The sequence below is a fragment of the Artemia franciscana genome, chromosome 18 (assembly GCF_032884065.1).
Source record: "Artemia franciscana chromosome 18, ASM3288406v1, whole genome shotgun sequence".
NCBI lineage: Eukaryota > Metazoa > Arthropoda > Branchiopoda > Anostraca > Artemiidae > Artemia > Artemia franciscana.
In genome coordinates, this window is record NC_088880.1 from 126,989 (window position 1) to 150,994 (window position 24,006).

Consider the following 24,006-nt stretch of genomic DNA (forward strand, 5'->3'; position numbering starts at 1 on the left):
AGGGCTTTCATCCTCAGATATATAATTTCTGGACCTTTCTACTACGTTAAACAAATTGGCTATCTTAAAATCTTGGTTGGATGTGTTTGGGGAAATGGTGGGCGTGGGAAGGGGTTTAGATGCCCTCCGATCATTTTCGAAAAGTAAAACGGCACTAGCCCCTTCAAATTCCAATCGAATGAGCACTTTTCAAAGTTTCTACGACAACTTCTTCGATACGGAGTGCCCTGGTCCAATAAACCAACCCCCCCCCCCGGAAAAAAAAATAATACAATGTGTCCGAATCGCCCTTACTTAGGCAGCGCTATGATAAAATAATGATAAAATATGATAAAATAATATGATAAAATAATGATTGGTCATATCTAGGTAAACAATAGTCACTAGACCAAATATTAAACCCTACCTCAAAATAGTGAAAACATTTGCAGCATTTTCTGCCTCCAAATCCAATTTTCTTGATGCACCTTGAGATGTTTGACAATTCTCTGCTTGACGGCGTCTATCCCGACTATTACCAGACCTCTCACTCGACTGCCTCTTCCTCGGAGTCCTCTCACGACCTCGATCCTTTTCAAGGCTTAAACCTGGCTTTTCGACTTGTAACTGCAGAACCTGAGGTCGATCAATGCCAGAATCAAGGCGGTTTCTAGCATTGAGTTTTGCAATATTTGAATGAAATTGTTGCATACCAGGGATAGGAATGGGTTGAGAGCCACCTCGTCGTCGTTTTTGCTCTTCAGAGACATCAACTCGGTTTGGAATTTCAAAAAGTATACCGTCCTCGACTGGTGACACGTTGTTATCATAAGATGATTGAAAGACTGGGTGATGAGAGTCAGCTTCTTGACGTTGAATACGATTGAGATTAAAGCTAAAAAATAAAATAAAACTAAATTAATAAGACAATACAATACATTACAGATGCGGAATTGAAAGATTGAGTAATGTCAACACTGTGCTTCAGATTATTTGGAGATTGTCGACAAAAAACAAAACAAAAACGTATCAAAAGTTCGACGTATCGACGTATCAACAGTGACCGTTGGCAGGATGTTAGAGAAGGAGGCGAACCTGGCGAGGTCTTTGATGGAGGAGCGATGGTCGATGGTTTGATGGTCGAGGGCTCAGGACAGGTCGTCGTGGCGAACCACTGTTGCTGCCTTATGCGCCCTCAGGCGTGGGAGGACCTAAGTCTAAGTAAGTAAGTATAAACAGTAAATACTAAGTGTCACTTTTAATCTACGAAGAAAATTACTGTATGTGCATTACCCCATGAATTTTAAGAAATATAAATGGGGGGGAGGGCTGCAAAACTGATTTCTATGCCTTCGGAAGAGCTGTCAGTGGAGTAAACCGGGGGCCATTTACGGTCCCGCCTAACGAAGCAAAGACCATCTTGACATTCTGGTTATTCAGCATCGGAACAAATTTTATGGAATTTAACACATTACCAAGTACGCAAGAGCCAGTGGCGGTTCTGGCCTCTCTTATGGCCAGGATAAAATCCTGATTAGTAGCCCCCCCAAGTCCCTTACAAAATTTTTGGGTCAAATTTAAATAATTTTTCATTTATTAAAATAATTTCCATTTTATTAATTAATTAGTAATCTATTATTTGATTATTTTTTAATTTATTGTTTAAAGTATTTATTTATTAATTATATTCGTTTATTTTACATGTAACTTTCTAACTTTTCATTTATTAACTGCGTCCTGTACTTAATAAAGCTAAGTTTTCATAACTTACAAAAAGATTATAATTGTTATATAATTGGTATAGAATTTTGCGCCCCTAAAATTTCTGCGTTCGGGCCAAGTTGCCCCTCTACCCACCCCTCCGCCAAAACATCCTCTGACAAGAGCTTCGGACGATCCTTATTTTGGTGCACCTAAACATGAGCAGACTATCAGAGGAGAATTAAAAATGAACTTTTTAAGCAACTAATCTACTCGTCATATTTTATCGAACGGGCTCTCCAAGACCAACCCCATGGGTAGAGATCTCCCCCTCCTACACATAGTAATGTATACTATATTCATTTTGAAAGTCAGGCATAATTACCCAGCAAAAAAAACAGCTTAATATGCATCAAACTAATTAATATAATTTTCTCAAATTCTGTGAAATAAAAAATGAAAAAATTGCTTCCCGCCAGATAGTTTGTTCATTATATTACAAATATGCACTGAATTTACTCTCGCAATTTCCCCTTATGTTTAAAATATAAATAAAGCCTGTGCTCCTATAGAATTTAACTATAAAATATACCAAACACTTATTAGACGCACAATACCATTAGGGAACGTTTCAAAAATATTTGTATCGCCAGGGATGAAGAAAACGTTTCTCACCTAAACAATAATGAAGGGAGGACTATAAAAACAGGGGGAAAGAGAACAATATGGTAGAGCTTTCTTTTGTCGGACCCCAGCTTCAAAAAAATCCACTATCTTTGCTAACCCCTCTCCTAAGCAAGATTTTAGAAATACTAATGCTTTAGCTAACTTCTAGAATGAAGAGAATGAAAGTTTTCAAGAATGAAGGTTTTCATTTATTAAACAATCAGTTTACTTTCCTTGTTCTTTCTTGGGATCTTATTCATTATGGTAATTTTGACGAGATACAGAAGAGATTCGAGTCGCTTAGAAGTTCTGAGAGGGAGGAAATGGGGCGTATTTAATAAAATCATCATTGCACTAATGTTTCAAAAGGAGTATGAAAAGAATAAATGCAAAGAGTAAAATAGAAGAACAGAGAAACAGTAAAGATTGAAAAAGCAATAGAGATAAATAACATACACAGAGAATCACCTCAATACATCTCCCAGACTCCAAAATTAAACATGTAATAAAAAATGTTAATTTTTTTTTAAATTTATAAATATATTTAAAAAAAATGTCTGAGATATTGGCCCATTTTGCTGGCTATATGTCACCTTTCTTTGCTCATTATGTTCGACTGCTCGGCAGCTTTTAGTCCTCCCACGCTTGTTACCGTGAAGTTATATTTCTAGTTCCGTTTGGATGAAAAATCTAAAAATCTACTTTTTATTATCAATAATTAATTTATATATATATATATATATATATATATATATATATATATATATATATATATATATATATATATATATATATATATATATATATATAGAAACATACACAGAATATCACCTCCATACATCCCCCAGACACAAAAATTAAACGTAGTTGAGGATTTACAAACCGCTGAAACTGGAATGGTGTCCCGAAATATTGGCTGCTAGATTTTGGTTGGTCAAGCTGAAGGGAGGTCACGTGACACACAGAAGACATAAATCCAGGTTCACGGGGATTACAATCTAGACCAGATCTGGTTTGCATAGAATTTTCACAGGCAAAACAAGTAACTGTTGGCATTTTATCAAGTTTGGGTAGCAAATTTGCTCGTACCTGAAAAAAAAAAAGGATTGAAAATTCAATTTCAATATAAGCAATTCAAAACAATTTCCATTTAAGCTCCAAACAAAGCTTTTGGTTTTATGTTGTTAAGGAGTTCGACCCTAGTCTCCACGTATGATCTTTGAAGATTGAATTTTGATCCTAGGACCTAGAATTTAATATGACAGTTGTCTTATTGTTTTGATATTATTTGGATTCATTATTGAAATCAACAATATTTAAGATTTTTTCATTTAGTTGTTTCAATATTTTGAAGTTTCTAGAGTAGTATCCCTTTTCGTCAGTTTTGGCAAGTCCAAGAGGCTTATTGTTTTTATATTATTTGTATTCATAATTGAAATCAACAGTTTTTCAAGATTTTTCATTCAGTTGTTTCAACATTTTGAAGTGTTTAGAGTAGTATCCCTTTTCGACAGTTCTGCCGAGTCAAAGAGGCTTATTGTTTTGATATTAATTGGATTCACAACTGAAATCCAAATTTTTTTCAGATTTTTCATTTAGTTGTTTCAACATTTTGAGGTTTTTAGAGTAGTATCCTTTTTCGTAAGTTTTGGAAAGTCAAAGAAACTTATTGTTTTGATATTATTGGGATTCATAACTGAAATCCATTTTTTTTATTATTCAGTTACTTCAAAATTTTGAAGTTTTGAGAGTAGTATACCTTTTCGTAAGTTTTGCCAAGTCAAAGAGACTTATTGTTTTGATATTGTTTGGATTCATAATGGAAATACACAGCTTCTTAAGATTTTTCATTTAGTTGTTTGAAGATTTTGAAGTTTTTGAGTAGTGTCCCTTTTCGTAAGTTAGGCCAACTCAAAAAAGTTTACTGTTTTGATATTATTTGGATTCATAACAGAAATCCACAATTTTTTTAAGATTTTCCATTAATTTGTTTCAACATTTTGAAGTTTTTAGAGCAGGGGTAAGTGGTCCATACTAGGCATAGGTACATAGTGGGCCATTGAACTTAACTGCCATCTATTTAAGCGGAAACAAGTTCCCCGGGCCATATGATATAGTTTACAAGGTGGTCAACTTCCTTATCCACTTTTGAAGGTATTACAATCTTCGTTTGTTTGCAAACTCTCTTGAAAGTTTTCTACACCCCAGAAAAATATTTTGTGCCCATAATTTTTCATGTATCTCTGTGCTGATTAGCCCTAGAAAAGAACTTATTGGCTTGTTTGAATCCTTGATGATAAGACATTGTAAGTAGCGCCATCATTCATTTTTTCAGTGCACAAGTTTCATTGGATTTTGGTTTTGGTGACTAACGGGCGGGTGGTGTATACTGAGCCAGTACAAACTGGCACATAGTGGGCCACTGACTCACTATGTACCATAGCATTTTTCAAGTAACTGCTTGTAAAAATTGATGCACTTCTCAATCTAATATTTTCTAATATTTTGCCAAGGGTCCCTAGGAGTCAGATGGAAGCGCATAGAAAGTATGCTGTAGAGCAGAGAGCTGAATTGGAAGAAAGACTCAACAAGAGCTTAATAAAGTGTGTGAAGGCCATAGTGTCCAGAAGGCTGCTGCTATGTTCGGCATTCCCAGAGCTACATTAAAGTGGCGTTATAACGACTAGAAGAATTTGAGTGATGATCAGAAGTTTCCGGCCTGCCTGTCGAAAAAGCATGGCTTTGTTGCCATTTTTTCTCCTAATGAAGAAGCCGCTTTGGCGATTTACTTGATTTCGGCTTCGAACATGTGCTACGATCTGACTGAACCGAAAGCAGGAAAACTTACTTATCAATATGCTTTGGCAAACAGCAAAAAAGTGACTCAGGCGTTGATTGACAATGGAAAGGCTGGGAAAGAATGGATGTATCACTTTTGATTGCAAAACCAGACATTATCGCTGCGGAAACCGGAGGGAACCAGCCTCAGTCGAGCAACCAGCTTCAACTCGTACAATATGAACCAGTATTTTTTGGAAACTTGCACTCTGTTATTGAAAAAAAAACAACTTCACTGCATCTGATATCTATAATGTAGACGAAAAGGGTGTGACAACAGTGCATAAGCCCCCTAAAGTGTTTGCAGAGAAAGGTAGAAAAATAGTTGGCAAGGTTACTTCAGCTGAAAAAGACACTCTAGTTACGATGATTGGAACAGTTGCTGCAAGCGGAAATTTCTTACCGCCTTATTTTTTCTTCCGAGAAAGGAGTGCAAGCCCCACATGCTAAATGGGAGTCCCGATGGGTCGGCTGCTGGAGCGACCCCGTCTGGGGTGGATATCACAAGACTTGTTCTGCGAGTACTTGCAGCATTTTGTGAAGCATTCATGTGCCTCGCCTGAGTGAAAGAAGCTGCTGATCCTGGATAATCACGAGTCACATATATCACTAAATGCTGTGAACATAGCAAAGGAAAATGGCATTGTCCTTCTTACCATTCTCCCTCATAGTAGCCATAGGCTACAACCACTAGACGACGTCAGCATTTTTTTTTCCCATTCAAAGCTAACTACAACAGGGCGATGGATAATTGGACGCTAAACAATTCGGAAAAAACCATTACCATCTACAATATAGCTGGATTGGTTGGTACATCCTTCCCGCGTGCTTTCATCCCTTCCAATATCCAGAGTGGGTTTGCCAAATCTGGTATTTGGCCTTTCAATCCCGACGTCTTTACTGAGGAAGATTTTTTTCCTTCACATGTAAGTGACATACCAAACATGTTGTCTGATCCTATGCCAACTGAAGGTGACAAAGATGAACCTCAAGGTCTACACAGGAATACATGCCAGGAAGTGGGAGCTACAGGCTTCACTGACAGTGTACCACAGTCCCAGTTACAACCTTCTCTTCTCATTGTCACTCCAGAGCAGGTCAAACCTTTTGCCAAAGCTGCTCCTATAAAGCAATCTTTTAGGGGGAAGAAGCATGGCTCAACAAAGGTACTAACAGATATTCCAGTTAAACAACAAATTGAAGCAGAGGAGAAAGCAAGAATCTGGAAAAGAGAGAAAGCTGCAAGGCCAAAAGCAGTCTAGCGAGTAGTGGTGAAAAAGATTCTGCAACATGATGAGGAGAGTGATGAAAGTCCTGGTGCTGTCCAAGCAAAGAACCATGACTCAGCAAAAATAAGCATGTTGAGCAAGGCAGGAATAAACAAGTGGAAGCGGCCTGAGAAGGAAGATTCCATAATCTATACCCGTGAGAATATTTTGAAGAATATTTCAAACTCAGTCCCAGCAAAAGGGACAACCTCGAGAGCATCCTCTTTCTTCACTTTTGAAGATTGGTAACGCTGCAAGAGCTCAGTTTATATATTTTGTTTTGTACTTGAAATTTTCCAGCCTTATAACCAATTAAACAAATTATCCTTGTATGTGTCTTTCAGTGGCCAAGTATGGACCATAGGCTGGCTCAATATGGATCACCCCTGGTCAGATGGTACATAATGATCCATGAGAAGTTTTCGGCAGTTAGGGCAATGGTTAAAATTCCTAAATATTCTCATAAAAACTATTCACTATATGCTATAGTTTGGTATAAGCAAAGATAAGAAAATACAAAACTGGTTGCAAGTAAAGTCAATTTTTCAAAAAGCTGCTCAGTATGAACCACTCTCCCCTACTATCCCTTTTCGTAGGTTTTGCCAAGTCAAAGAGTGGTAGATTCAGAGGCACAGAGATGCATCAGTTCAGAAATCCTGCCTGCATGGCCTCATAGCAATGCCCAGGAAGACCAATCACGAGCTGTCCTCGTCAATGGAATTGAAAAATAAAATAACCAACAAAAACTAAAACATAACAAAAAATAAACTAAAAACAAACAAAAACATTTAATTTTCTCAATAAATTTAGTCTAATGAATTTCATTAAGAATTGTTTTTGAGGGCAAAAACAGCTTTGCGTTTCTCAAAAGGTTATCATTTTTTCTTTTTTTATTGTACACTTTTTGCCCTTGGACACACCTGAGGTCTAATAATAGGTAAAATTATATTTTTATAAAAATTTTCTTAGAAAATGATAGTTGTTTGCCCATTTTTAGTTGTTTAAAAATTGCAAAATTCTTAGGCAATAGCACAAACAAGAATTTAACTATTTTCTCTTTTGCAACATAGTTAAATCAAACATTCCTTGGATTTTCAAGAATGAAGGGTGTTATTTAAAGAAGGTTATTAATTAAACAGTAACTTCACTTTCCTTGTTCTTTCTTGGAATCCTATTTATTATGGTGATTTTAGTGAAATGCAAAGGAGATTCAAGCCGCTTAGAAGTTCAGAGAAGGAGGAAAGGGGACAGGTAACACCACCTTTTTTGTAAACCAACCCGATTGAGCCAAATTAGTTTGAAGTTTGCCTTCAGCATAAAGATTCACCTTACTAAGGAACTTGCGAAAGCCATTTTCGAGCTGATTAGACAAAAAAAAATACAAGGAGGATCAGAAGCATATATCTTTGGCCCCCCACATCCACTCCTTCTAAATACAAATATGAAGTCCCCCTACCTTCCCAGCTTCGGTCACTCCAAAAGTTTCAGCCCAGTCCGGTCTGTGTTCCTGAGATGTTGCGGACATGGAAATTTATTTTGATAACTTATTCATAACTTCTTTCGATTTACCTATATCCCTCTCCATAATCAAAATTTTAAGTCCATGGGACCCCATAACATCCTCGTAGGAGCTCAAATTGATTCTCCAAGCTGTTCCTGAGATAACAAAGACGCGCAGTTTTATAACCTGTGTACACACGGTTTCTTTCGGTCTAAATTCCTACTTCATTGGTAAGAGATTGCCGTCCAATAGGGACTCCTAGTGCGGAAATTCTAAACAGGTTGGAGACCATATGTGTTGCCGCTTACCTCTGCCTCCGAATCAAAATTTGATGTCCATTTCTAACCCCCGAAACACTCCCTGAAATTTTAATTTGATCCCAATAGTAATTCCCAGGAAATTTCGGGCCCAACGTCTTTATAACCTGGTTCCTTGTCTGCTCTCTTCCTCGAAGATAAAATTTGAGTTTTATTCCCCCAACACTCTTTGAAAGTTTCAACTTGACACTACTATCTATTCCAGCTAAATTTCAACTAGCCTATTTTGATAACAGCGTACCACATACTGTTATTGGTTTAGGTCGCAAGTAAGACGAAAACAGATTTATTTCTCAGAGGGACTTTACATTGCAAAAACGTCTAGGTGGATCACAGATAAAAAAAAAAAAAAAAAAAAAAAAAAAAAAAAAAAAAAAAAAAAAAAAAAAAAAAAAAAAATCCACTTTTACACTACTCCAACACGAGCTGAAATTCTCAAACACTTCACCACATGATCTGTTCTCGAGATATAGCAGATATGGGATGTTGACAACCTGAAAGAACATAGCAACTTTCGTTTTTCCACGTGAGAGTTTTGTAAATATGCCTCTGAAGATGACATGACTCTTACAGCCCTGAGGCAGGAACAAGATATTGCAGACTGGAAATTTAGAATAACTGGATACAAATAGTGACTTCTGATTTACCTCTGTCAATGACCCCCTCCCCCCAATACTCCTTGACCATCTAAACTAGATGCCTCAGGCCGTTCCCAAGCTATTGAAAATAATCCGAAAAATCAAATGTAGTGTCTTTTGATTTGCTTGGGTATGCGTATCGATTTGAGACCTACTTAGGTTCTCAAATGCCTAGTGGCCTATAGAGCAACAATTGACCTCCCCGTCAGACAATCCTGATCAGAAAAAAACACAGCCTGTTGAAAAATACTCTTGGATTGTTGGCATAGCAAACGAACCGTAACAGCACGCTTGAAATACAATTAATAAGGAACAAAAAGTTTTTAGCCCATTTCCGAGCCCAATAACACCCCTCTTAAACCAATCCCAACAAAATGTATGATTATGCCGGTCCCAAATTCAATATTTGAAAGTTTTGAACTAGTGGAATACGCAGAACCGAAAATACACGCTTTCCATTATAACACCTACAAGTAGACAAAAAGCTACTTTCATAATTCAAGGCTCTTGGTCCAGCGACCATGGAGGGTCACGTCATCCCTGGAGGCATAACTATTGTACCTTTTGACTATTGTGAACACAATGGCTATCTTAAAACTTGGACTAGACGTTTTTGAGGGGAAAGGAGGAAGGGGAACTAAAACAGCGTCAAATGAAGCAGCTGGTTGGCCTTCGTTAACTTTTGACTCCCAAAACGGGCACTAGAACTTTACATTTTCAATCGAGTGGGTTCCTTTCGAATGACACCACCTTCCATTCCAAGTGAGAAGGGAAAAAAAGAAATGAACAATGCATGAAAGCCACTTTGCTGTTAACTTAGAAATATATTTAAAAATACATTTAAAGAAATTCTACTTGAAAGACTAGTACGCTGTTCCCAGGAAAAATTGCTGCTATTTCTCATTTTTTAAGATACATTTGGTCGAGCAAGTCCTACTTAGCCAATTCCAAGAATTATATTTTATTTTGACTGTCGTCGGCACTTTAATGATAATTGTGTTTTGGGAACGCACCCTAGGTTTTATAAAAAAAATAAAAATAAGATAACCTAATCTCAGTATGTAGCAGGAAAAATTGTTATCACTGAGCATTGTAACTCATGTCCTATAAGTTATTTCTTCGAAAAAATTATAATAATACTACAAAATACTATTCAGTCTACATGAATAGCTGAATTTTGGTATATTTCAAAATATCCTAATCATAACCGATCCCAGAGAGGCAAACCAGTTTCTGTCAAATCTTACACAGCGTAAGTCTTGAGTGTGTTTCGTTTAACAGACAAGTACCATTTTTTGTAACCCCCCTCCCCGAACAAAGAACCTGGATACGAATATGGTTTTATAAAAGAAATATAACAAAACCTTTTACTTACAGATAAAATCATGTCATTCATGCGACAGTCAACAAATTTATGAGCAATCAATTTCCCAGCATATTCCGATGGCCAATGTGCCTCCTCTTTGGAGATGATCATCTCAATACCCCGACTCCATTTCCCTTTTGATCTGTTTAGCCAACAGCTCAACTGTGTAAATTGAAGGAAAGATCGAATTGCGTGAAGTAGTGTCAGCGAATTGATTGTAAAAGACTTGTCGGACCTGAAAAGAAAATAATATAATTTTAATAACAATAATTTTAATCAGTTTCTTGACTAGATACCCCTTTCATCTATAGACTGTTACATTTACATGGGGTCTTTGCACCCCAGATAAAGACTAGAATTAGTTTTGTTTTTAAAGGTTTGGACCTTTCCATACTCAATTACGCTGACGATATCCTGAATTTAAGTAGAACTGTATCGTCTGTGGAGGAAAGTTTTTCCGTGCTTAATAGAAAATATGCCAAAATTTTAGCAAATTTCGCCAAAATTGGCGAAATTTGGCAAATATGCCAAAAAAAGACTCTACGCCAACCCGAGTTTTCCGATTATCGACAATTTCTTGGAAATTGTTTGGAGGATCGAGATGAAACTTCAGAAGGTGTTAGAGGGGGGGGGTCAAGTAGATTCCATATTTTGACTTGGCGAGGGACCAAAGGTAAGTTGAAAGACACTATATGTATCCAGGTCATCGAAATAATAAGATATCTGCAATATCTTGGTAACGACATGGGAGATTATTCGAACTTAAGCGAGTTCTAGTAGAGTGAATATCATTTCACTATACTCCTTGAGCTTTTGTTTTTGTAAACCCAATTTTTTTTTACATTAAAGTTCAAGAATAAAGTGTAAGCATAAGCCCAACTAATAAAATTGTGTTTAAACCCAAATTATTAGTATGAAATATAAGCTAAACTTTTCTTATTGTAAAGCGCAGCAGATTTTCTTGGCAATAGTGCGACTCCATTGGTGACATCAGGATAAAAATTGATTGCAGAAATATAAGGGTTAATGGATTAAGGATTAATGACATAATAGATATTGTTCAAGGTGGGGGACTGCAATACCCCTGTATAAGGGGTATTCGAAGACCAAGTGTTTCAAAGACCAAGGTCCTTACTTTCGGCAAATCTATTGGTGATAATGGATGCGTAAAGTTGGGAAATAAGAGTGTTCAGTTATCTGCTTGTATTAGGTATCTCGATCTCCAGATAAGGGATAGTGTAAAAATGACAAGGGCTCTCCTTGTCAGAGAGCGTTGGGTGTAATACTTTTCTGTTAAGCTAGCTACAGCAGGCGTATTCTTGTCCGTGTGTACAACACTTTTGTGATGCCTCATGTCCTCGCATTGCAAAATTTCTCTTGTGTATACACCTATGGGCTAGAAACAAAAGACTAGTGTCAGCCTACGGATTAACTGAGCCACTAACTATGGATGAGGAGCGTCGCGGTCGCTATTTTTTCTAAGCTTCATAGGACAAACAGGCTCCATCTTGCTATGTGTGAGTGGAAATATTTGAATCTATTCTTTTTACTATATATTTCTTTGTAAGTGTATTCTTGAAAATTTGATTCAGTCTTCCACTAAATATTTCTTTTAGTTATTTTAAACATAACCAAGCAGCAGGGGTGTCATTGGAGGGGGGGGGAGTGTAATGACCCACCAATAATTTGGAGAGAAAACAATATTACACAGACCATGCCCCTCGACTTTCTGGATATGGACTCATCTTGCTCTCACAATGAAAATGTTGGAGCTACACCCTTGACAAGTAGAGATAATTGCTTACAAGATAGGGGAATTTCCACCTAGAAAAAAGTCGCCTAAAATCTTATTTTTGTGGTTATGACCCCACTCGCTATGGCTTAGTTGAACATATACAATGGTATGGAGTGACGTTAATAAATCAATTATAAATGGTTTGTTGGACCTGAAAAAAATTGACGAAATTTTAACAAAAATTGCACGAGTTATGTTCTTCAATGGACAAAAGTTTGTGGTAAAATTCTAGACAAGCTACTTTTCGCTATCTTCAAAAGGGGTTAAGTTAGCTTTCAGTAATGAATCCAACTAAACTAAGCTAACACTTTCAGCAATGTATTTAGGGCCAAAAACATACTCTGGAAAGGTATTGCTATGTGCTACTATGTTAACCCCCTTTTGATTTCTAAGTCTTATAAATTTTTCTACTTTAAAGGATTGCACCTACTAGAATTTTACTAGAATTTTGACAAAACAACATTACACCTTAATTTTCAGAGTTTTAGTTTCTCTGGATTTAGTTTTGAAAATGCAACTCGCATTGTAAGCTATGACAAGGATTTTTTTTCTCAATTTAGGAGGTGTATTTGTAGATCTATAAAACCTCATAGATTGGGACTGAGGAAAATTGTGAAGCCGAAAATACTTTTCTTGTACTTCATTTAAGCAGAAGATCTATTTTGCAAGGTTCCACAATTATAACAAAAGGATTTTCAAAGGTCTTCGAAGGTCAGTGGACACTAGAGGGAGAAGAAGTGGAGGTAGGTACTTCAAAGGACCTTCCCATGACATACTTTAGTCTTTAGACCTATTCCTGAAAGTTTCATTTTCCTAACATAAGGCAAAAAGTAGCTTGTCTAGAATTTTACAATGTTTGTTACCTACCAACAAAACCAGAAATATTTTCTAAGAGAAAAAGGGGCTCCCCCAAGAAAAAACTGCTTGTCCCTGTTCCTGTGAATGAATAAAAAAAAACTAATGGTGAATGATAGCACTTAATAAATTACAAAAGCTTTGGCAACACTAAAATTGAAAAAATATAATTCTACCATCTACCATCCAGGTAACGTTAGCTGAACTCATCCCCCCTACCAGGGCCATTATTACTGCTGCTGTTATTGCAATTGCAACTTCGTGTGACTGCTTTTCCGACTACATGCGACTGCGACAAAGTTTACTTGCTACTGCGACTAATTGCAACTGTGACTACTGGAGACTTCTTGTTAATTAAACGAAACACACCAAAGAAGTAAAGTTAGCTTAATCCTAATGAAATTTAACCTCTAATTTATATAATAATATAATTTGGGCTATATATTCGCCCATTAGGGGTTGAGGGTAAAATATTTGGACAACATCCCTAACTTAATCCCCGAGTTTCTGCTCGTTTTGACTTCCTTGGTTGTTTATTGTAATTCCTATTCGTTTCACTAGGCCACCGACACTACTACACTCAACTATAAATATGAAATAACACAAATAAGTGAAGTTAGCTTAATCCTAATGAAATTTAATCTTTAGATTATATAATAATACAATTTGGGCGATATATTTGCCCATTAGAGGCTGAGGGTAAAATATTTTGACAACAGCCCTAAACTAACCTCCGAATTTCTACTCGTTTTGAATTCGACTTGGTTGTTCATTGTAATTCCTCTTCGGGTTTCATTAATTTAGCCCTTTTGGGTTTCATTAATTTATTAAGAATGTTTTATTGACGTTCTACATTTGAAAATTTATTTGACTTTATTTCTTCTGATCTTTGATTAGAGAGAGAAAGGGATTTATTCATTAAACAGATAATAAACAAAAATGGTTACTACCTAATAATACATAAAATAAAAGAACACTAGGCCATCGAAGACCACTAATACCACCACACTCAACTATAAAAATGAAGAAAAAAAAATCATTACTTTACTTTTCCTCTGGGAACTACATATCACCGTAACCCCCACAATAAACGATTTAACTTATCTCTTTACTTTTCCTTTAAAAAGTTCTCTAATGGAATTTTATTTTAATTAAAATATCGAGAGAATCACCTTCCACGGGTAAATTATCATACTTCGTTATGAAAAAGCTAACATTTCCTATTTTTCAAATCATGGTCAGAAACCCGAGCCTCGGAAATCTGTTAATGAATAATAAGGGGTAGATAATCATAAGGTTCTTGATTAATGAATTTAAATAATCTGAGCAAATTTTACGAAATGAACGATTGCAAATCTTAAATTAGAGTAAGGTTTTCATCATTTTGTAGTGTTGCGACATATTACAATCTTTTTCAGCATACTAATTTCTTATTCTTTTTTCCGAGATTACAGACTTTCTCTTGGCAAACACCACAAATTTGACACCTACTGGGTTTTTGGTAAAATAGTAATACCCTAAAATTTGAATTAAATAGATATAAAAAAAATCAGGATCTCAGACATAATATTCCTTTTTTTATTCCTTAGTTTGCAGCACCTGTCACAGAGGCTTCATGATACATCTCATACATCACTTATTCTTAAATATATCAGGCGGTACATGATACATCTCAGGGGCATATGAAACATCTATGGATACATACAGAAATACAATCTCAAAATCTCTAGAATCGAAAGACAGATGAGATTGAATAAAACTGATGAAATAAAAACAAATGTGACAGCAAAATGATGAAAAATAAAATAAATTTTTAAACCACATAGAAAAGAAGTTAATAAAGAAAAATTATAAAATATAAAGAGTGTCTTATCAAAATGTGAGTAAGATGATAAGACGAAGTAACTTCCTGGGAGTGTGTAAAGAGGGAAACTTTGAATATATTGGTATGCAGGAGCGTGCGTAGCTGTGTGGCCTCAGGTGGCTTGGTGCTGCGGTGAGTTGCTAGTAGTAGTAGCAGTAGTTGTAACACATTAGACATACAGGCCCGCTATAATTTATCCCTACCCTGCCCTCCTAACGCACAAATATATAGCCCAAGTTTGTGTCTAAAGTGTTATATTTTTATCATACTTAGGTATATTTAATTAGGATTGAGCGTCAGAGAAACAAACTAGAAGAATATTAGGCAAAGGCTATATCATACAAGTACCCCTTAATCTTTCAAAGTATCCCAATTTAGAAACGATATGAAACCAATGACATTAGTTTGACTTATTTGATCTCTTTATAGATCTAAATATCTACCTTCCAAGGCTGTATCCAGGGGGAGAGGGTTGAACCCAATCCCCCGAAATGTTTTTCGGACTCATCAAAACGTAATGAAATGTAGGCCTATAAACAAATTTTTGTATGCATTTTTAAAGTATTTTTGTAAGCCCCCCCCCCCCAATCGAAAAAAATCCTTTTGGAACCCCCCCCCAAAAAAAAAAAAAAAAAAAAAAATCCTGGATACAACTCTGCAACTTTCATTGGCATAACGTCACCTGAATCATCACAACCTTTTTTCTCATGACCTTTTTTGTCATAGCCTTTTTTTCTCATAACCTTTTTCTCTCATAACCTTTTTTTCTATTAGCCTTTTTTTAAAAAACTTTTTTTTCATAACCTTTTTTTCTCATAAGCTTTTTTTCTCATAACCTTTTTTTGTCATAATCATTTTTCTCATAACCTTTTTTTCTCATAACCTCTTTTTCTCTATATGCCAAAAATTTGGGATCGGACCCAATTTTCAAATTGCTTGTTTTTCAATATACGGTAATTCAAACAAGTAATGAACACTTTAAATACGTTAAAAAACGTAGTAAACACTATCTTTCAAAGAAAGCCACCGGAACGATATTAGACCCATGTTATCATGTTCTGGGTATCTGGCTGACTGACTGTATTTCAAACAATAGGTTGTACAAAAATGTGGTTCAATCCCACTTTCTAGGGCTATAATGAAAGAAAGGATGAGATGGCTAGGCCACCTTCTGCGGATGAAGGATGACAGATTGCCGGAGATTGTCCTTTTTGGCCAACCAACTGGGGCTACACGGAAAGTAGGTCGTCCTCGTCTGGGGTGGGAGGATGTCATAAATAAAGATTTAAAAGAAATGGGAGCTTCCTGGGAAGGTGTAAAGAGGGAGGCCTTGAATAGATTAGGCTGAAGGAGGAGCGTGCGTAGCTGTGTTGGCCTCAGGCGGCTTGGTGCTGCAGTGAGTTATTAGTAGTAGCAGTAGTAGGACAAATGTTATTACTCTGACTTCTGGTACTTAATATTGTCAAATCAATGGAAAGTTTGTACCAAAAACTCAAAACAATGGCTATGGCAAGTCCTGGCTGCAAATACACTTGTGATGATTTATTAAATCCGACAGCATTGCCAACTCACCAAACTAAAGAAAAGTTTTGACAGATTGGCTGTAAATTAGCTGCTCTCTTTAATGCATGTGTTACGGTGAAAGACCGAAATCTGGTAAATGCCGACATTAACCGATAAATATCTGAAATTCCCTTTTCACTGCTCGGATTCAATCAACTCTGCCAGTCAGTTTTTTCAGTCTTATGCAAGGTTTGATGCTAAAAGTTAATGTTAGGTTAGATAGGTCAAATTAAGTTACAAATCTTATAAATGGGTTAAAAACCTAACCTGTCACCATCAATCAATCTGTCACCATCAATCTGACTGGCAGAGCTGACTAAATTCAAGGAGAGTAAAAAAAGCAAATTCGGACAATCACAGGTGAATGTTGACATTCTCCAATTTCTGTCTTTTACAGCAACATATACACATACATGCAGGAAATCACTGTTTACATGCAGGTAAAAAAGCAACAACAAATCGTGCTTACTGTGAAGGGGAAGTTCCAAGACTCCAAGATTCAACCAACATCCATCCAACCTTCCTTTTTTGGCTTTCTAAGCTAGTATGATCACAAGACGGTGTAAGATAAACATGGATATTAAATTCATGAGTAGCACAGCCTCGGCCAATTTTGACCATCTCTTCAAATTCACGAACAAGATGACACTTTAAAATAAAAAGATAGAAAACACAAAAAGGATATAGCAAAAATATAAAGATGATATTTAAAAGATTTCTACTTAGTGGAAGGGGGATATACTACCTTAGTCAATATATTAAAATATTGGCATATTTTTCATTGTTCATATTCCACACTATTGCCGACGAAACAAGGTTAAACTAGGAAGTTTGCCAGTTTTCAATTTATAATTGCTTAGTAAAAACTCAGAAGACAGTCAAAATGTGCATGAAAAAGGAAGGAGAGCTTTAAAAGCGTTCTTTTTTAAGCTTAAGATTATATTGAAAAAGAATTGTATTGGATAGTATTCTGTCAGTATCTGTATTTAAAGGTGAAGCTTTAGATAGTTCTTACAAGTAGAGCAATTCATAGCCCCACTCCAATTTGTGCATGTATGTAAACATAAATTTACATACACAAATACTTCAGATTGAATACCAAAAAATAAATTTGAGTAAACATATTACTTAAAAATGCATACTTATTAAATAAATTCTTAAACTTAATTAATTGGATGCTCCACGTTTAAAATAAAAAAATCTGAACATTTTTTCTATCATATAATTGGCACATTGTGATCGAAACAAAAATATGTCTTCTTTTTCTTTTCCGCTTTATAGATTTAACAAATTTAACATCTGAATCACTTACTCATCAAGCATTATATTTCCCTGATGCTGTTAATATAGTTTTATAGATTTAACTAGCTTAGGATATGAATCACTGATTTCTAATATCGACAATAGAGTTTGAAGGCTGGGCAAATTTAGCACATGAATCACTGACTTACTCGGAAAGACCTTCTTAGTATTGGCAACATAGTTGATTTAATGGGTTTAAAATCTGAATTACTAATTTGCTCAGTTAGCACTGTACTCTCCTAATAAAGCCAAAAAGATTTTTAATTTAACTACATGGCATACTAATCACTAATTTACTAAGTATGGACTATACCTTTTAAGTTTTGGCAACACAGTTTTTATGATTTAACGAGTTTAGCATATGAATCACTCATATACTCAGTAAAGATGGTATTTTTCTCATATTGGCCACCTAAGGTTATAGATTTAATTAGTTTGGCATATGCATCACTCATCTACTTAGAAACGGTTATACCTCACAAACATTGACAATATAGTTTTATATTTTTAACGAGTTTAACATTTGAATCACTCGTGGACTAAACCTTTTCAATATTAATATCATAACCTTACTCATTTGCACAGTAAGACTACATTTTCTAAGTTTTTGCAACACAGGTTTAAGAATTTTACAAGTTTAGCATCTTAATCACTCATCTACTTAGTAAAAATAAAAAATTTTATTATTGGCAAAATAGTATTATTAATTTAATCAGTTCGGTATATGTACCACTTATTTTCTGAGAAAGGGTTATGCTCCCCCAATACTAGCGACATAGATTTATACATTTAATGAGTTTACCATAAGAATCACTCATCTACGTAATAAAGGATTACACCTCTCTAATATTAGTATTATAACTTTATAGATTTAATTATCTTGCAATGCGAATCACTAATTTATTCAGTAAGGATATACCTTCTTACTGTTGGGAATGTAGCTTTAAAGAGTTGAGGATTTTGGCATCTGATCCAATCATATCCTAAATAAAGATAATATATTTTTTTAATATTAGCAATACGATGTTATAAATTTGATAAGTTTGGTACACAGATCACTCATCTACTCAGAAAGGGTTATGCCTCTCAAACATAAGCAGCATAGTTTTATTCATCTAACAACTTTAGCCTACAAATAACTCATCCACATAGAAAAGGATTATACGTCCATAATATTGGTGACTTTATAGATTTAACTATTTTCGAATGCAAATCATTCATTTACTCAGTAAGCTACACCTTCTAAACTTCGACAACACAGTCTCAAAGATTTAAGGAGTTAAACAGCTTAATCACTTAAACACTCAGTGAAGACGAGAGTTTTTTATTTTTAGCAACATTGTATGAATTTAATTAGTTTGGCATATGCATCATTCATCTTCTCAGAAAGGGTTTTACCTCCCAACAATTGGCAACATGAGTTTTATAAATCTAATGAGTTTAGTATATGAATCAATCATTACATAACAACCATTAATAACATATTTTTATAAATTTAATGAGTTTAGTATATGAATCACTCATTGCGTAAAAACCATTTGCAACATAATTTTATGAATTTCATAAGTTTAGTATATGAATCACTCATTACGTATCAACCATTGGCAGCATAGTTTTATAAATTTCATACAGGTATATTCACTAAAGATGAGAATTTCCTACTGTTGGGAACACAGTGTTATAGATTTAATCAGTTTGGCATATACATCACTGATCTACTCGTAAATGGTTATACCTCCCAAACATTAGCAAAATAGTCTTCTGCATTTAACAAGTTTAGCATATGAATCACTCATCTAAGTAGCAAATATTACACTTCATAAATATTGGTAATATTAACTTTTTCTTTTGTTTTACTGGTTTCACAGCTCCATCACAGATGATGATATGCCTCTAGTTCTGGTAATTACCTCATTTTCCAATATTGAGGTATTTGTTATACCTTCTCTTGAACGCGTCAAGGCAAGGATTTTTCGGGATTACGTCTGCCAGCAATCTATCCCATGTGTCAACTGATCGCCGGGCAAAACCCGCTTTCAGATATTCCTGGCAGGGAGTACCCTGCTTAGGGTAGTCCTGACGAGCTCTAATTCGGCAAGTTGATTGTAAGGGCTTTGTTCTATAAGGAACGAGCATTGAAAGCTCCTCTGATAGAGGGTTATACATGTACTTTCAGAAAATCGACATGGACGCCACGTCGATGCGTTCCTGGATCAAATTTACTTGGGTTGAGCGATGTGACTTTTAGGTGCACCAGGGAAGAGGACATACGTATTCATGACAGGTCTGATGCACGAAATGAAAAGAGGCAAAATAAACTCATCAGAGAGAAAACTTTTACATCTTAGGATAACTATTCTGGAATGTGAATCACTCATTTACTCAGTAACATTATTATACCTTTTGAGTTTTGGCAACACAGTTTTAAAGATCTAACGATTTTAGCATCTGAATCATTCATATACTCATTAAAGATGAGAATTTTCTATGACTGGCAACCAGTGTAATGGATTTAATCAGTTTGGCATATGCACTACTCATTAACTCAGAAATGGTTATTCCTCCCAAACATTAGCAACGTAGTTTTATACATTTAACAAATTAAGAAAATGAATCAATCATTTACGTATCAAGGATTACCCCCCCTAAAATTGGTAAAATAACTTAATAGATTTAACTGTTTTCGAATGCGGGTGACTCATTTACTCAGAAAGTATCTCACTTTCTTAATTTTTGGAAGATACTTGCTCCAAATCTGAATCCTTCATTAACTCAGTAAAGAGTATACCCGTCATAAAACTACCCGTCAAGCAAAACACAACCAATTTGTTTCAAAATATCTGGTGGACTAGGTTCTTCTGATATACTAGAATGCATCTTGGTAATAAATACCCTGAAAAGTGTTATAAACATTAACGTTTTACTACCGACATGAAAAACACATTTTATGATAAATTAATCAATACATTTAATATATCACAATAGAGTATTTGTCTATTATATATAACACACTCGAGAAGTGAAGTTTGGTGACAATAAAACACGATGGAAATAGAATACTTTATTAGAAATATTATGAAGGTCATTTGTGAATTATTAAATTGGGAGCTAAGGCTGACCGTCTCAATGAGAATGAAAATGTCGTTATTAACGGGATTCGGGAAATCTGAATCCTTCATTAACTCAGTAAAGAGTATACCTTCCAAATATTGGCAAAACCGTTTTACAAATTTGAGAAGTAAGGCATTTGAATCCCTCATATTTATCAAATAATTTAACTTCCTAATAATGGTAAAGCACTTACGAACAACCAGTCTTAAAAAAAAGAAAAGATTAACAGCCTGTTTATTTTCCCCTGGCTTGCGTCTGTGAAGAACCCCACATTCAATGCTTTTGGATGAAGGTCATGATAATGAGGACCTTCAACATACCCAGGAGAGCTGTCATCTTTGGAAGGCATACTTCTTCCCCTAATTTAACTTCCTAATAATGGTAAAAGACTTATGAACTACCCGTCTTAAAATGAAAACAAAAATAAATTGATTAACAACCTGTTTATTTTCCTCTGGCTTGCATCTGTGAGGAATCATACATTCAAAAGCTTTTGGACGAAGGTCAGGATAATGAGGACCTTCTACATACCCACGAGAGCTGTCATCTTTGGAAGGCATACGACTTTCAAGCAAAACACAACCGATTTGTTTCAAAATATCTGGTGGACTAGGTTCTTCTGATAAACTAGAATGCATCTTGGTAATATATACCCTGAAAAGTGTGATAAACATTGACGTTTTACTACCAACATGAAAAACACATTCAATAACAAATTAATTAATACATTTAACATATCAAACTATGGTACTTGTTAATTATATAAATCAAACTCAAGAAGTGAAGTTTGGTGACAATAAAACATGACGGAAATAGAATACTTTATTAGCAATATTGTGAAGGTCATTCGTGAATTATTAAATAGGGAGCTTCGGCGTCGGCTCAATGACAAAGAAAATGTCATTATTAACGCGATTCTTAAGGACACCAGTGAGTTTGCTTTGACTAGAGATAGAATATAATGTCTCACCATGGATGTTCAAACTAAGATTTGGGATTTGCCAAGGACCGAAGAACAAGCAATTATATTTTCCTAGGATAAGGGGTTGTTGCCCAAAACAAAACACTGCGTTAATGGACACACCATGACTTTTATACTCTTACGAGAAGAAACATTTTTGGAAGTGTAACACTGCGTTCTTGGAACATATTTCCAAATTGCAGTTTTCACAGTTTTTCTAATGAAGTATTCTATTTTCAACATATTTTGATTTTTTCATTAGCATTGATCAAACTTCACTTCTCGAGTGTGTTTTATATAATGGACAAGTACCCAAAATAGTCTTAAAAGTAATTGGACATTTAACAAGCCATTCGTACCGACGATTAAAATCGTTAATAATTTAAAACTCACTTTATAAATCAAACCGTCTTACCCGAGTGGTTAGCGCAGTGGACTTGAAACCCTCTATCTGCAAGGGAGCGGTTCCGGCTCCTGGTGTCGCTGGTTATTTGGTTTGAAACGGGGGTCAGTGTCATGATTTTGTAAGCTCAGACAGGGTATAAACAGGAAGGATGTGTGAAAATGATGGAGCACTAGCCCCCAGCCCCCCATTGCTCTTCCTTGCTGATGGGTCATGAAACAAAGATCAGCACCGCAAGTAGGGACTGTATAGTCCAATGCCGTATTCTTTATTTAAGTCATAAATTCTAGAAAACGTCAAGTTCATAAAACCACTATGACTACGGCAGACAACTCATAGCAGCACCATGCCACCTGAGCCCAACAGAGCAGTACAAGCTTTCCTCCACTCCACTCTACTCACAGCTCCACTTTTTACTTCCTCGTTTAAGTTCCTACTGCCTTAAAATTTATCTTTATGGCCTCTTCTACTTTATTCTAACACGTCAGGCTTTTCCTATGTTCCCAGCGGCATTCCCACAAAGTACGATTTTCAACAACGTATCAATCTTCGGCCATTGGACTTATCTTAAGTTTCTCTGGATTCATCCTCCAACTCCTTATACTATATATTTGTTGTTATTATTATTTTCTTGGTAGTAGCACACCCTCACAAGCAGCGCTTTTGGTGAGCTACTGATTGATATTATATTTCTTCTTTTCTGGAAAGAAATTATTACTCTAACTTAAAAATCTCAATCTTTCTTTTGTTAGAGCCCCAGAAGATGGTATAAAACATTTTCTTTTAAAGACTAATTTTTTAATATACGGAAATTTTTAATAGCACTTAAAACAACCCTTAAAAATTCCTCCAGAAAATATCTCCTATTTCTTTTCCAATCTTTGAAACTGCCAGTGTTTCGGCACCGTGTTTTACCATTGTTATTACCTCGGCCTGCAGTATTCAAACAAATTGACATGGAAATTAGTAAAGCACACATTTTTTTAATAATTAAATTTTTTAATTGAAAGCCATCAAATTGTAAGTATTAGAAGGTATTATGCTTTACTCAAGCCTCGGAGCTACTTTCGCCCGGCAGAAACGGTTTACACTATTGCAGTTCAGGCCATTTAGACTTGATTTTGTGCTTACTTTGACACATGGTCACCACTTGACTTTGTAATATTCACTATCTTATCTACAAAATAGATTCTGCAAGACTAGAAGAAGTCTATCTTCAGATATATTTCGGGCGTATGACACTAAACTGACATAAAAGCCATAAACAATGGTAGAAAATTGATTAAATTTACATAGAATTTACAAAATTCACAAATGGAAAAATTACCATTTTCTTTAGATATACTAATTTGTCACTATTTGGAATAACCATACTGCATATAGTACAAATATACTGCAAATGGAAACCCTGGAAGGAATTTTAGACGGGGCTCAACTTTGTATCCCCATAAAAAAAAAAAATTAAAATAGAAAAGTTACAGAGGGGCAAGAATATAGTTCATTTCGGTTTTAGACTAGATTTAAATAAATCATTTTCTCTTGCAGACAAAATTGTGTTCCTAATAAGAAACAATTTCCTGTTTATACACACACAGGGGCGCCAAAAAAAGAGTAGTGGCTCTCCCCGAGATTTTTTTTATAGAGCTTTTTTTGATAAATCAATTAAAAGAAATTGAAAACACAGCAATGCCCACCCCCCAGATTAAAAAAAAATCCTTTTTTCTATCTTTTCTTTACTGCAAAAATCTTTGCCTTCCCTTACTTTGTGACCTGGCAAAGTAGTATTTTTTGCCAGGAGAAAGATAACAGATGTGTGTTTATTTATTTTTTACCCAGAGGTGATCGTACATACCCAGTGGTCCTAAAATATCGGAAGAG

General features: G+C 35.4%; 1 protein-coding gene across 2 annotated transcripts in view; it reads right to left on the bottom strand.

The window, feature by feature from the left end:
* Nucleotides 1-24,006, bottom strand: part of LOC136038466 (atos homolog protein A-like) — a 93,740-nt gene that overhangs the window by 36,738 nt on the left and 32,996 nt on the right. For both annotated transcript variants that reach the window (XM_065721532.1, XM_065721531.1), the window contains exons 3-7: nt 21,205-21,418; nt 16,821-16,999; nt 10,284-10,509; nt 3,230-3,435; nt 407-874 (exon numbers count right to left, since the gene is read on the bottom strand). In XM_065721532.1, the coding sequence (XP_065577604.1) occupies nt 407-874; nt 3,230-3,435; nt 10,284-10,509; nt 16,821-16,999; nt 21,205-21,402 (1,277 nt within the window). In that variant the 5' untranslated portion in view covers nt 21,403-21,418. The remainder of the gene's footprint in view (nt 1-406; nt 875-3,229; nt 3,436-10,283; nt 10,510-16,820; nt 17,000-21,204; nt 21,419-24,006) is intronic.